General features: G+C 46.6%; 2 protein-coding genes and 1 long non-coding RNA gene across 3 annotated transcripts in view; 2 read left to right on the top strand and 1 right to left on the bottom strand.

Annotated features, from left to right (window-relative positions):
- LOC122459444 overlaps window positions 1-14824 on the top strand; it is a 472186-nt gene that overhangs the window by 321412 nt on the left and 135950 nt on the right. The gene's annotated exons all lie outside the window — the stretch shown is intronic.
- Window positions 1-14824, top strand: part of HAAO (3-hydroxyanthranilate 3,4-dioxygenase) — a 58115-nt gene that overhangs the window by 14238 nt on the left and 29053 nt on the right. The window contains exons 3-4 of the mRNA XM_038396288.2: window positions 10162-10245; window positions 11166-11272. Of these exons, the coding sequence (XP_038252216.1) occupies window positions 10162-10245; window positions 11166-11272 (191 nt within the window). The remainder of the gene's footprint in view (window positions 1-10161; window positions 10246-11165; window positions 11273-14824) is intronic.
- LOC122459526 overlaps window positions 13066-14824 on the bottom strand; it is a 90659-nt gene continuing 88900 nt past the window's right edge. The window contains exon 3 of the long non-coding RNA XR_006280285.1: window positions 13066-13141. This is a non-coding gene — a long non-coding RNA (uncharacterized LOC122459526). The remainder of the gene's footprint in view (window positions 13142-14824) is intronic.

Raw genomic sequence — 14824 nt, 5'->3', positions numbered from 1 at the left:
GAAAAACATAATTTTCTCTCCCTTTCTCATCCAGTTGCTTTTCCAGATTTCTGATGGTTGAAAACCTTGGGATGAGAAAGGGAGAGAAAATTATGTTATTCTGTGCTCATGTATATCAGTCACCTGTGAAGCCTGGACAGCACCCAAATTCTACTCCCACATCAGAATGTGATTTGCTCTGCAAATTCATTTAGTTCTTGATAATCTGACACATAGTACATGCCAGTTCAGGGCCTAGTCCTGCACGGTGCTGAGCAGCCCCAATTTCTAATCTGGCAGGACCCAAGGCACTCAGGCCCTACTCAGTTAATTTTCACGCTCAAATCAGTGATGCGGAATTCTGAATCTCTGCTACCTGCTTCGTTCTATATCACTACTTGGGTGCACTCTTCCTAGGGTTAGACCCCAAGGTGACAGGGAGGATGACAAACTCTCTCACTTGCCTCCTCCAATGAAACAGGGCCCAGCCAAAAAAAGCAGCAGCACTACACAAAGCAGTAGGCTCTCCGCAAAGCCTCAGGCCCCCCCTCCTCCTTTTTGGGATTGAAGTGCCACCTATTTCCTTTGGAAGAGCCAATCAAACTCTCGTACCCATGAGGTGAGGGATTCTGCAGCTGGGCAGGACTGCAGTGCCAGCAGGCATCCGTCACAGCCTCAACGGTGACTCAGTATCAACAGTGCTGCTCTTCATTGTACTCTAACAACTTTAGTAACTGGTGATATCACCTACCTTTGGACTGCAATGGATGAGGGTGGAGCAGAGTTAAGGAGAGGATGTGAGTCTTGGATATTCCAGAAAGCGCAAGGGAACTAGGTCAAAATCAAACTGCCAGTCTCAAGGGGTTATTGATTAATTTTCAGAAATGCCTTGCATCTGCAGCTCTCAATAGAGACATTGGGTATTCAACACTTCTGCAATATAAAGCCATCTGGTTAAGGTCAAGGGCCACTTCTGAATTCATGATAATGCTGGGAGGGTGGTTGCGAGGGGGGGAGGTAATAGGCAAGGATTAATAAGAAAACAGGGAAGTTTTACAATAACAAGAACGGGAGAGCGTCAGATAGTAAATAAGAAAGGGCTCAAATAAAAAACATAGGGAGAAGGGTTGGGGAAGAAGATGTGTAAACTTTGGGAGACTACCAAAAAACAAATTAAATAAGAGTACAAAAATTAGAAGACCTTAAACAACCCAGGCCTGCCCTAGTTTTCCTTCTCTTCTCTTGCCTGTACGTGCTAGACCATAGGTTCTTTGGAGCAGGGATCTGTCTAGGGCTCATAGCAGTTTGGGGGACACAATATAATTAATAAAAAATGAAAAGAAAAGCCCACACAGTAAACAGAATAGTCTGATTTCCTTTGTCTCCCGCATGTTCCTAAGACTGGACATCGGAGTCTCTCTCGAAACAGACAAAGGGGCAGATGCTATGTTCCAAGGCTGGGCACTGACCAGATGCTCTAAGCATCCGCACGCTCAATGCAACCACGCCCACCTGCTGGAACCAGACTGCTTCCGCGGTCAAAGGATTTTCTGTGGCTGTGTAGGAAGGATTGGATTTGCCCCAAAGTATGGAGAGGTTCTACCAGCAGATGGATGACAGTGTTTCAGCAGAGGACAGTAGTCCTATATTTATTACTAGCTGTTCCTACGGCTCTTGAAATGGAAGGGTCCTGGGCTGTAACTCAATGAGCCATTAAACAGAGGACAGTTGTCTTGATAAAGTTCAGAAGATACAATTAGCACAGTAATGAACTGGCTAATTACTGCCACATGCGCCTCAAAATATCAAAAAAAAGAAAAGGAGGACTTGTGGCACCTTAGAGACTAACAAATTTCTCTAAGGTACCACAAATACTCCTTTTCTTTTTGCAGATACAGGTGAACATGGCTGCTACTCTGAAACCTGTCAAAATATCAAATGATTTTTAGGTGAATGAAAAGTTCATATTTTTTCTTTAAAAAGACATTTTCCTGAAAACCATTTCAAAGAATAAACCCCAACTTGCTGTGAAACACGTTGTTATAATAGAGACGCAAGAAATACTTGAGTATAGTAAAAAAAACAAAGAAACCCACACCACCACCACACCCCACTATTTGCAAAACAACTCTTAACAACACAGCAATAAATTCAGTTAAGGTTCCTAGGTATTCCATTAGGGACCTGTACCATAGAATTCAATGGGCTTTTTTTCCATTGACTTGAATGGGAGCAGGATCACAAGCAATCAAAAAACATTCATAAAGGAAAGATTCCATGATTACTCCTGATCACAACAGGGTGAAATGCAGCCCTGTGCAGAAGGCCAGCACAAACCCTATGCACTCACAGAATAGGGCTGAAGAGGTGCATAGTCCTTGAGCTGACCCTCTGCACAAGGTGCCAGGCATCTGGTTTTTGACCGGAACGCCCGGTCGAAAAGGGACCCTGGCGGCTCTGGTCAGGACTGCTGACGGGACACTAAAAGACCAGTCGGCTGCGCAGCAGGACTAAGGCAAACTCTCTGCTTGCCCTGGCTCTGTGTAGCTCCCCAGAAGCGGCCAGTATGTCTGGCCCCAAGGCACAGGGGCAATCAGGGAAGCTCTAGGTGCTGCCCCCGCCCCCAGTGCCGACTCTGCAGCTCCCATTGGCTGGGAACTGCTGCCAATGGAAGCTGTGGGGGTGGCACCTGCAGGCTCGGGCAGCGCGCACTGTGCAGAGCCACCTATCTGCACCTCTGCCTAGGAGCTGGACATGCTGGCTGCTTCCAGGAGCAGCACAGAGCCACTTAGCCCCACTGCGCCACCAACCGGGAGCCGCCTGGGTTAAGCACTGCCTGGCTGGAACCCACTACCCAAACTCCCTGCCCCAGGTTGGAACACCCTCCAGCACCCTAACTCCCTCCAAGAGCTCATACCCCACACCCCCTCCCACACCTGAACCCCCTACCCCATCCCGGACCCCCCTCCCACACCCAAACTCCTTTCCAGAGCCCACACCCCGCACCTCCTCCCGCATCCCAACCCCCTACCCCAGCCCTGAGCCCCCTCCCACATCCAAACTCCTTTCTGGAGCCCCCACCCCCTCCTGCACCTCAACCCCCAGCCCTGAGCCCACTCCCACACTCCAAACCCCTTGGCCCCAGCATGGAGCCTCATCCTCCACCCGACAACCCTCATTCCCAGTCCTACTCCAGAGCCTGCATCTCCAGCTGGAGCCCCACCCCCTTCCACTCCCCAACTCCCTGCCCCAGCCCAGAGCCCCCTCCCACACCCTGAATCCCTAATTTCTGGCCCCATTCCAGAGCCAGCACCCCCAGCTGGAGCCCTCACCCCCTCCCACACCCCAACCCCCTAACCCAGCCCAGTTAAAGTGAGTGAGGGTGGGGGAAAGCGAGCGACAGAGGACGGGGGCTGGATGAGTGGGGGTGGGGCTTCAGAGGAGGGGCGGGACCTCGGGAAAGGGGCATGGCAGGGGCATGGCAAGGATGTTTGGTTTTGTGCAATTAGAAAGTTGGCAACCCTACGTCTGCACAAGGGTGAAATTCACCCATAGAGATATAAACAGAACAACTTTGCGATCAGGGAGGAATTTGACAATCAGGACACTTTGAGTTTTTTATTTTTAGACGCAGCATTAAAGTTGTGAGTTAGGCACAGTTACATCCTCTCTTCCTAATGGCTGAGTGATTTCCTGGCGCTGGACATTAGCGGACCGTGGCCCTTTCCGTCTTCCTAGTCTATGTTTCCATGGTAATGTTCTGCAACAACACCCTGAGCAGCAGGTAGCAGCAAAATATGGCTATCAAAGAGAGCACTTCGGAAACTACTTTTCAATTACCAGCGTGGCCAATGAACAGGCCTTTGTGATAGTCACGGTCAGTCTTAAAATCCCCCCAAAAGATCTCTCTCTTTGAAGGGATGGGTTATAGAGCAATCTTCCCCTCGAGTCACTTTATGCTGTAGAATGAGCCATCACCCTTGTGAGTGAAGGCAATCGTGGCATTTTACACAATCACTCACTGACACCAGACCAAATTAAAATGACAAGGCGGGGGAGGTTAACTGGAATACAAGGACAATAAAGGGATTCAGACCATGGCTAGGTGAACAATTCAGAAGCTTGCCCCTGGGGAGGCTAGCCCCCTGCCCTGCCTCTTCTGGTCAGCGCCGCTGTGGCCTCAGCTGGGGTGGGAGAATGGGGAGGCTAAGAGCCTGGCCCTTCCTCCTCATGGCTCTGGCCAGGGCAGGGGGGTCTGAGAGCTCGGTCAGGGTCACAGGCCAGGTTTGAGCTCTCAGCCCCGGCTGGGACAGCGGCAGAACTCCGAGCCTGGAGCCCTTCTGCCTGCAGCCCCGCCCATGGCCCTACCCCATTCCACCCCTTCCCCCCACAGTCTGCCCCCATTCCACCCATGGCCCCTTTCAGTCCTTTCAGGCCCTCTCCGCCCTCCTCTGTGGCCCCAAGATCGGAAAAGCTCCGCAGCAGGGAGCAAGATCTCCTCCAGTCCCAGGGCCATGGCAGGCGGAAATTTTTTGGGCAGCCCCAAATTGGCCTGGGCCCCTGAGCATGGACGCCATGAGCCCATGTGATAATCCATCACTGTCTCCCCCCCACGCCCCCTCCAACAGCACAAGGTTTGGGGAGGTCTATCCTCCCCTAGTCTTCATTATGCACTACCCATGAAGTCAGTGCTATAATTTATCCATATTCAGGAGCCGCAGAAGGTCTCTAAAAGTGTGGGGGGGGGCCACAGGTGCCCAAACTGTGGCCTTGCCCCTCCCCACGCCACCCTTCCTCCTGAGGTCCCACCCTCATACCGCCCCTTCCCCCAAGGCCCCGCCCTCCTGCAACCTTTTCCCCCGAAGCCCTGCTCCCGTGCCACCAATTATCCTGTGACCCCGCTCCCCTCCCCTCCACTCTCCGCCCCCCGCCCCTCTTGCTTGCACTCACTGCAAGTAAATATTGGTGGGGGGGCATGGCCCCTGCCCCCCCGTCCATATTGATACCCCCTGACATGAAGTGAGCAATGGGTGGAAGGGGCTCTTTTCAGTACACACATTATAAAAGCAGGTCCCTTCTTTACCATTCCATTTTCTAGAAATGTGTGAACCGGTTTGCAATCAGGTAAGAACAGGAAAAATCAAGTAAGACCATTTTCTGGAGAAAGAAAAACATTGTTGGGTTTTTGTTTTGTTTTTAATGTTCACACTCGTCCTGACTTTTGTCAGGATTGGAAACAGAAATACCAAAACACTGCAAAGAAATTTAGTCTCACAGTAGCCATGATTTTTAACGGGGCCTTAACCATGCCGCAGGTATTATCAGTAAAATTAACAGCACCAGCAACTGTATCCATTTAGATACCTATCTGGTTTGTGAGTCTGAGGGCAAATGTAAGCCATATGGAAGCAGTTACAGTGGCGGGGAGGGTTAAGTTGGTTAAGTCAGGGGGTGGGCTCAGTGAGAGAAGTAAAGTTTCTTTATTTTTGCTCTGGTTTACAAAGAATGAGGGAAATTGTGCCCCCTAATCCAGGTCGCACAGAGCCCTGCTAACAGAAGAACAGATTTGTAGTTTCACCAGGTTGAGAACAGATGTGACTCCAGTGCATTGCAGAGTCCAGAGCTCCAGGCAGATAGTACCTTACAGTCATGAAGAGAGGGGTGGGCTGTGGGAGGGTCATTGGAGGAGAGGGCTGGGTCTGTTATTTGCAGCTACGCGAATTCCATGGCCAGTCCTTTCACATACACAGTGGGAAAAGGTGCAAGAGGTGTGGGGCTGCAGTAGCAGTGACAGAAATTAAGTACATTGTGGGGTTTTGCTCCCATTTTGGGAAGCTCAAACAAACATCTGTGAAAGAGCAGGCATGAGTAATTGTGAAAGAGTGGGCACGAATAGCTGAAGGTTATCTTGAGGGCATCTGAAAATCTGGCATTTAATTTCACTGACTGGTTGAAAAAAATTTTAAATTTAAAAGGGAAGCACTTTTCAGTTGAACTGAAATATGGCATAATGAGAAGTCAAATACAATAGTACTAATGGAGAACAAGTAGAGTGTCACTCACTCCTAAACTGATACACACGAGACACCAAATATGGCCACAATCATGCAAAAGGTTATCTCCAGACATGCAGAAATGCCCATGATTTTCAAAGGAATTTAGGTGCCTAAAGATGCAGATGAGTATTTAGTGGCATTTTCAAGAGCACTAAGTGGGATAGGTGCCTAACTCCCATTGGGTTGAATGAAAATCTGACACTGTAAAGTTACAGTCAAAGAGTAAATTTATTGGATCTTATGTCCTCATATATAGCAGTTAAAGTGGCTATATTGAATACACTGATACATAAGAATGGTCTTAGCGGTTCAGACCAATAGTCCATCTCACCCACTATCCTATCTTCCAACAGTGGCCAGTACCAGATGTTTCAGCAGGAGTGAACAGAACAGGGCAATTATCGAGTGATCCATCCCCTGTCATCCAGTCCAACTTTTAATCTTTTAACCAGTTACTGATCCATGAGAAGACCTTTCCCTTATCCCATGACTGCTTACTTTGCTTAAGAGCCTTTGATGCGGGATCTTCTCAAAGGCTTTCTGGAAGTCCAAGTACACTTTTTCAACTGGAAACCCTCAAAGAATTCTAATAGCTTGATGAGGCATGATTTCCGTTTACAAAAACTTGTTGACTCTTCCCCAACATTTCATGTTCATCTATGTATCTGATAATTCTGTACTTTACTATAGTTTCAACCAATTCTCCAGTATTGAAGTTAGGAAGTTATATTACCAGCATATAATTGCAAGGAACGCCTTTTTTAAAAATAGGCATTACATTAGCTATCCTCTAGTCATCTGGTACAGAGGCTGACTTAAAACAAGACTTTACATACCATAGTTACTAGTTCTGCAATTTCGCATTTGAGTTCCTTCAGGACACCCTCTGGTCCTGGTGATTTATTAGTTTAATTTTATCAGTTTGTTCCAAAACCTCCTCTAGTGACACCTCAGTCTGGGACAGTTCCCCAGATTTGTCACCTAAAAAGAATGGCTCAGGTGTGGGAATCTCCCACACATCCTCTGCAGTGAAGACCGATGCAAAGAATTCATTTAGCTTTTCTGCAATGGCCTTGTATTCCTTGAGTGCTCCTTTGGCACCTTGATTATCCAGTGGCCCCACTGATTGTTTGGCAGGCTTCGTACTTCTGATGTAGTTAAAAAATTGCTGTTTGTTATTGTGTATTTTGCTAGTTGCTCTTCAATTCTTTTTTTGGCCCACCTCATTATACTTTTCAATTTTCTTGCCAGAGTTTATGCTCTTTCCTATTTTCCTCAGTAGGATTTGGACTTCCAATTTTTAAAGAATGTCCTGTGCTCCACCTAGAACTAAATCAGGAACTGCCTCTCCCGTAGTGGGTTCCCTGACGAGCTGCTCCAAGAAGCAGTCATTAATAGTGTCTAGAAATTTAATCTCTGAGATGACATGTACCCAGTCAATATGGGGATAGTTGAAATCCCCCTATATTATTGGGTTTTCTGTTTTTGTAGCCTCTGTAATCTCTCTGAACATTTCACAATCACCATCACCATTGTGATCAGGTGGTCAGTAGTACATTCATACTGCTATACTCTTATTCAAGCATGGAATTTCTAGCCATACAGATTCTATGGTATAGTTTGATTCATTTAAAATGTTTACTATATTTGACTCTGTGCCCTTTCTTTCACATATAGTGCCACTCCCCCCACCAGCACTGTCATTGCTATATATTTTGTATCCTGATATAACTATGTCCCTTTCACTGTCACGGTTTCACCACATTTCTGTAATGCCTATTATATCAATATCCTCATCTAATAATAGGCACTCAAGTTCACCCATTTTAGCACTTATAAAATTTGTCAATATTGGGTTATCTGCCTTCATGTGGTGTAATTGAATGGGATTCTTTTTTGTTTGACTGTTTCTTTTCAGTACCTACCTGTCTTTTATTAAATTCTGTCCTTTCCCCTTCCCTGGTATATAGAGTATCCCCATGAATAAATCTTCCCCCAAAGGATGTCTCTGTCCAAACCACGTGCTCCACTGCACCTGTCAGCTTTCCCACAACCCTTAGTTTAAAAATTCCTCTACAACTATTTTAATTTGACATGCCAGCAACCTGGTTCCATTTTGATTTAGGTGGACCCCATCCTGCCTATATAGGCTTCTCCTTTCCCAAAAGTTTCCCAATTCCTCGTAATCAAAATTCCTCCTCCAAACACCATTGTCTCATCCATGCATTGAGATCCTGCAGTTCTGCCTGTCCTGTCTAACTGGCCTTTCACTTGGAACTGGAAGCATTTCAGAGAATGCTACCATGGAGGTCCTGAACTTTAATCTCTTGCCTAGCAGCCTAAATTTGGCCTCCAGGATTTCTCTTCTACCTTTCTCTATGTCACTGGTACCTACATGTACCATAACCACCAGCTCCTTCCCAGCACTACATATAAGTCTATCTCAGTGGTCTCCAACCTTTTTTTATGCCCAAGATCATTTTTTGAATTTAAGGGCAACCCAGGATCTACTCTGCCCCTTCTCTGAGGTCCCGCCTCACTCACTCCATCCCCCCCACCTTTCGCTCACTCTCCCCCACCCTCACTTACTTTCACTGGGCTGGGGCAGGGGGTTGGAGTTGGGGAGAGGGTGCAGGCTCTGGGCTGGGGCTGAGGGATTTGGAGTGTGGGAGGGGGCTCTGGGCTGAGCCTGGGACAGAGGGTTGAGGTGCAGGAAGGAGTGAGGGGGTGCAAGCTCTGGGAGGGGGGTCAGGGCTGGGACAGGGGGTTGGGGTGCAGGAGGGGGTATGGGGTGCTGGATCTGGGAGAGGGGCAGGGCTGGGGCAGGGACTTAGGGGCAGGAGGGAGTTTGAGGTGCTGGCTCCAGGAGGGGGGCACTTACCTTGGTCGGCTCCCAGTCGGCAGTGCAGCTTGGCTTGGCCCCAATCAGGCACATCGGCACCTCCTCCCCATCATGAGCCAGGCCACCCCCGCACCCTGCCAGCCAGTAGTGCACCATGTGGCCATGCTGCTCCCAGAAAGGACCAACGTGTCTCTGTGGCCCCTGGGGAAGGCACGTGGCTCTGCATGTGGCCCCTCTCTGCAGGTACTGCCCCTGTTCCCAGCCAATGGGAGCTGTGGGGGTGGTGCTTGCAGGCAGGAGCAGGGTGTGGAGACTCTTGCCCCTCCTCTCCAGCGGGGCCGCTGGAGGCATGCTTCTGGCAGTGGCATGGGGCCGCGGCAGGCAGGGAGCCTGCCTTAGCGTCAGGCAGCCCCGCTGCGCTGCTGCGGGCGGAGATTGCAATCAGCAGGGAGAGTCTCCAGGATCGACGGGTTGGTGACCACTGGTCTATCTAGATGCATAACCTACGCACCTGGCAGGAAGTTCACCATGAGGTTCTCCTAGTCATCACAAACCCAACTATTTATATTTCTAATAATCCAATCCCTCATTACTATTACTTGTCTCTTCCTAATAACTGGGGTCTGTGCAAGAGGATACCATGACATCATCTGGAAGGAGAGTCCAACTATGGGATCGTTTCCTTCCTCTCCAGCTTGACGTCTCCTTCCCCAAGACTTTCATCCTCCTCCACAGCACATAGCTGGTCAAGACTAAGAATGGGACCGCTCCACTGTGTCTCAGCTATATATCTCTGTGCCTCCCTTAGCTCTTCTAGTTCAGCCACTCCGTCCTCCAGAGACTGTACTCAGATCCTGAGGGGCATGAGTTGCTTGCATCAAATGCACACATATCCCTCCCCTCCACAAAGCAGGTACTCATACATGCTGCATTCAGTGCAATAAACCGGATAGCCCCCCACCCTGCTGATGGAATTCTGCCTGCAATATTTGTACTCTTTGAAGGTGGGGATTATTTATTTGGGGGTGGGGGGGAGCTATTGGTCTAAGTTTGGAGTATATTTGTTAGGTGTTTCTGGCTCTCATGCTCCCTATCTATACTCTCTCACAAAATTCCCCTGATTGCTACCTCCTCTGGTTGCTTAGGAGCTGGCTTTTTAAACCTCTGTTCTCCCTGAGTTAGCCCTGCCCACTTGTCAAGACATCCTTAAGGATCAAAGGATTGCAGGATAGAGCCTTGTTAATAAACTCACATGCCATAATGTCTTTTTTTCTTACACATCAGTTATTTTACCAAGTGGAAGGAGACATGTGCTTGAAGATAATTGAAAATGGAAACCACAGAGATATCCACATCAGCGAAGGGGAGGTAAATTGGGGTTTCTTCTTGTCATTATTGCACGTGTTAAATGACTCTCATAACAATTATTTCAAATCATCCATCCACTGCAGTGCAAGATAAAATAATGATCAGGTCATGATTAATAATGTTTTGAACTCAATATAATAAATTCCATTCTAAAAGGTACCAAACCACTACACAAACTATATATTGCACATAAAATTTCAGTGAAAAGCAGCAATAACTGGGATATAAATGGCAGCCAGGCACAACACTGCAAATAGTGTGGAGGAGAGAACATTTTGTCCAAGGACATTGGGGCAAATCCTTGTTCACTTATTTACAAAGTCTCCAGTTTTAACCATAGTACTAGCCTACTTAGGCAGGTAGCTGCTGGAAAACAAGTTTATTTCCAAACTGCAGTCACAGACCCACACACAGTTTGTCTTCTTTCTCTCAGATCAAGTACGTCCTATTAGTCAGTTGGGTCTGGAGAGAACCACATGCCCTATCAGTCAATGACAAGCACTTGTCATGTTGGAGAAATAGTCATGGAGGACTAATTTAGGAATCCTGTTGTGCTAATAACAAGCTTTCTTTTAATTTCACTTACCACTGCTCAGAAAGTATAGTAACTTTCTAGATCTCACGTAGAGTGACTGGTTGGTTCTTCATTTTGATTGTCTTACGGCCATGAATGATACAGCTAGCAGCTCAATACTTGAGAAGGCAGTGTCCGCTGCTGAATGAAAGCTTGTCATTAACAAGACACCAGCCTGAGAAAGCTAGCAACAGCATCTGTTTTGCTGCTGGTATCAATGTGCGCTCAGTTGCCAAGAAACATCATATTAACAGGAATAGAGGAAAAGTGGGAGGGTAAACAAAAAAGAAAAGAAACCTACATGACACTGTTATATTTATTGTTTCCAATATCTTTGTCTGGGCAGATGTTTCTCCTACCTGCCAGGATACCACATTCTCCTCAGAGGTATGCAAATACTGTGGGACTCGTGATCGAGAGGAAAAGGCTAAACACAGAAACAGATGGACTCAGGTGAAATGTAGTTTTCTACTTTGGACCTATAGCTAATCTGTTAAACTTCAAATATGAGAATCAGTTATTGTTTCACTACAATATTGTATTTTTCTTCTTTCTTGGTAAATTATAAATGGAAATTGCATGTATTTATTACACACACAATTTAGAAGATGGGTTAACTAATGTGTTCCTCATTGAAATGTTTTATACAAATATGTCATATGTTTGCACTTACATATTAACTTTCATCTAAGGATCTCAGAATACTTTAAAACCATGAAACAAGCAAGGTTTACAAGATTATTGCACGCTGTATCATTAATTTCATTTAAAAACAAAAAGATAGAGAGATAGAGGAGACTTGGCCAAATTTACACAATTTCTGAGTGGCAGAGTCAGGAACAGAACATATGTCTACACCTCTAACTACTAGACAAAAATCTCTAAATCAACCGTGGCTCAGAATGGCTCTGTGTTTTTCAGTGTTGCTCACGCTCCCATTGAAATCAACAGGATCAAGCTTTGGTCTTTAGCTCTGCTGAATTTGTTAAGTGTTTAACAATGCAAATCACAGCAGTGACTTGGGCCAATTTAGAAGGGGATTGCTGTTACTGTCTGTATAAGACTGACGGGATGGCGAGTTGTATGGGCCCATGGTACTGTACTCCAAGAATATTCAGAGCACGGGGCCTGCTCCACCAATGTTCGGGGCTGGATCTCTTCCCCGGCCCCGCCTGCTGCTCCTGTGTGCCTCCCCCGGAGCATCTCCTGGCCCTTGGGGCAATTTACAAGGGCTCGGGCCCGCGCCACCACCACCGGCAGCGCAGAGGTGCTAAAGCAGCTTCCTGTCCACCCTCACTCCGCACGGCGCACCACTCTAGGAAGCGGCCAGCATGTTCCTGCAGCCCTTGTGGGGGGGTGTCTCCGTGTGCTGCCCCTGCCCCTAGCACATACTCTGCCATTGGAACTGCGACCAATGGGAGCTGCGGGGGTGGTGCCTGCAGGCAGCGGTGCAGGGAGACCCCCCAACCCCAAACCTAGGAGCCGCTGCCAGAGGGAGTGCGGGTCACTTACAGGAGCTGCCCGAGGTAAGCGCTGTACCCCTCACCCCGCCCACACACCCCAACCTCCTGCCCCAGCCCAGAGCCTGCACCCAAACTCTCTCCTAGAGCCTTAGGCAGGTGTGGGGGTGGGGGTGGGGGGTGGGACTTGGACCCATTCTGGGCACCACCAAAAATTATACAAACCTGCCGCCCTGACGACTGACCAAGCTGAGTTTTCGGCTATTCATGTGATTTACAGAAGGCTTAAACAATAGCAGTAACAGAGTTACCAGTTTTTTCATTAGCTACATTCAGGAAAACATGACATTGAACAGCTGTGATCTTTCTATTGGGGCATGTCACAGTAGCCAAAAGAACTCCCTATAGTAGATATGCTGAGCCAGAGGAATAAATTTGTTCAAATGGGAAGTCTAGAGAATGAAAAAAGAACTGAGAATAGCACCTTTCAGAAAGTCACCTGAATAGATTCTGAGTTCCAGGCACACCCAATATACTTGAAACACTGTTCAGCTACAGCACTGTATCTTCCTTTCAAAACAGCTCAGAGTCATCTGCATTTATAAAAAATGTCACTTGGTTTATTTCCAGAAACCAAAGATACATTGAACTGGAAACACAATGGACTAATACTTGAGGAAACCTTGTATGTTTGTAGTTTAAAACTGAAGTTGTTCACCAACATTAAATAGAATCACCTTTCCTGGTTAAAATGGCTGCTTCCCATATGTAGTCTGTAAATGTTAGAGAGCGGGCATATGGTTTCTAAGAAGCTCATGTAGAGTTGTTGATTCATGGTCCGATATATTCTTGCTTTCATAACCTGTGGAGAAATGAAAGGAATTAAAAAACAACATCTTGTTTGCAATTGGCAAACTAAATTGTATTCAAGTACACTTTTCAGTAAATAGCTACTCTAACAAATAATGCAGATTGCATGTTTAGTGCCTGTGTGGGTAATCAGCAAAACCTTAATTATAAGAAAGCGGTCATTGTCGCTGCCAACCAATGACAGAAATCAAGAGTAGGAACTTACAGTCCAGTATTTGATGCATCTAAGATGGATCTCACTTTCACTATTCTGATATTCCCAGGCACCATATCCCACTTTTGAGGCTGCATTGGAATTAAGTTTAATCGTAACACTGAATTTTTCACATATTATATATTATTTTTATATAAATTAAAAGTGTCCAGGCAAAGAAAAACATTCAAGCAAAGCTAGAAATTCAAAGTGGCCAACCCCCCAGGCTATTTCTAAATCCCTGTTAAGATTATTAGGTGCAGCACTATCAATAAAGGGTTTGTCTACCCTGCCCCACAGCTCGGACTACAGGGGTGTGAATAGCAGCGTGCACCAAAGTGGTGCTCTGTAACTCCCCCATGTGGCTGCTGTGGGTGTGAACTGAAAGGTTCCCAGTTTGCGTTAACTTAATTCTCTTCAAACGGGTCTTCAAATAAGGGAGCCACACTCATTCCCACAAGAAACACCCGAGGAACCTAAGCAGCCTGACTCCAGGGCAGTTTTCCATTCATGGATCACTAGGCAGAGATAGGTTTCAGAGTAGCAGCCGTGTTAATCTGTATTCGCAAAAAGAAAAGGAGTACTTGTGGCACCTTAGAGACTAACAAATTTATTAGAGCATAAGCTTTCGTGAGCTACAGCTCACTTCATTGGATGCATTTGGTGGAAAAAACAGAGGGGAGATTGATATACACACACAGAGAACATGAAACAATGGGTTTATCATACACACTGTAAGGAGAAAAGGAGTACTTGTGGCACCTTAATCACATCAGCCACACTATCAGAGGCTCCAGAGTAGCAGCCGTGTTAGTCTGTATTCGCAAAAAGAAAAGGAGTACTTGTGGCATCTTAGAGACTAACAAATTTATTAGAGCATAAGCTTTCGTGAGCTGAGCTGTAGCTCACGAAAGCTTATGCTCTAATAAATTTGTTAGTCTCTAAGGTGCCACAAGTACTCCTTTTCTTTTTATCAGAGGCTCGTTCACCTGCGCATCTACCAATGTGATATATGCCATCATGTGCCAGCAATGCCCCTCTGCCGTGTACATTGGTCAAACTGGACAGTCTCTACGTAAAAGAATGAATGGACACAATCAGACGTCAAGAATTATAACATTCAAAAACCAGTTGGAGAACACTTCAATCTCTCTGGTCACTCGATTACAGACCTAAGAGTGGCAATCCTTCAACAAAAAAGCTTTAAAAACAGACTCCAACGAGAGACTCCTGAATTGGAATTAATTTGCAAACTGGATACAATTAACTTAGGCTTGAATAGAGACTGGGAATGGATGAGTCATTACACAAAGTAAAACTATTTCCCCATGTTATTTCTCCCCCCCACCCCACCCCCCACTGTTCCTCAGATATTCTTGTTAACTGCTGGAAATAGCCTACCTTGCTTGTCACCATGAAAGGTTTTCCTCCTTTCCCCTCCCTGCTGCTGGTGATGGCTTATCTTAAGTGATCACTCTCCTT

This window comes from Dermochelys coriacea, chromosome 3 (genome assembly GCF_009764565.3).
Source record: "Dermochelys coriacea isolate rDerCor1 chromosome 3, rDerCor1.pri.v4, whole genome shotgun sequence".
NCBI classification, from domain to species: Eukaryota; Metazoa; Chordata; order Testudines; family Dermochelyidae; genus Dermochelys; species Dermochelys coriacea.
This window is presented reverse-complemented; position numbering and strand designations above follow the sequence as displayed.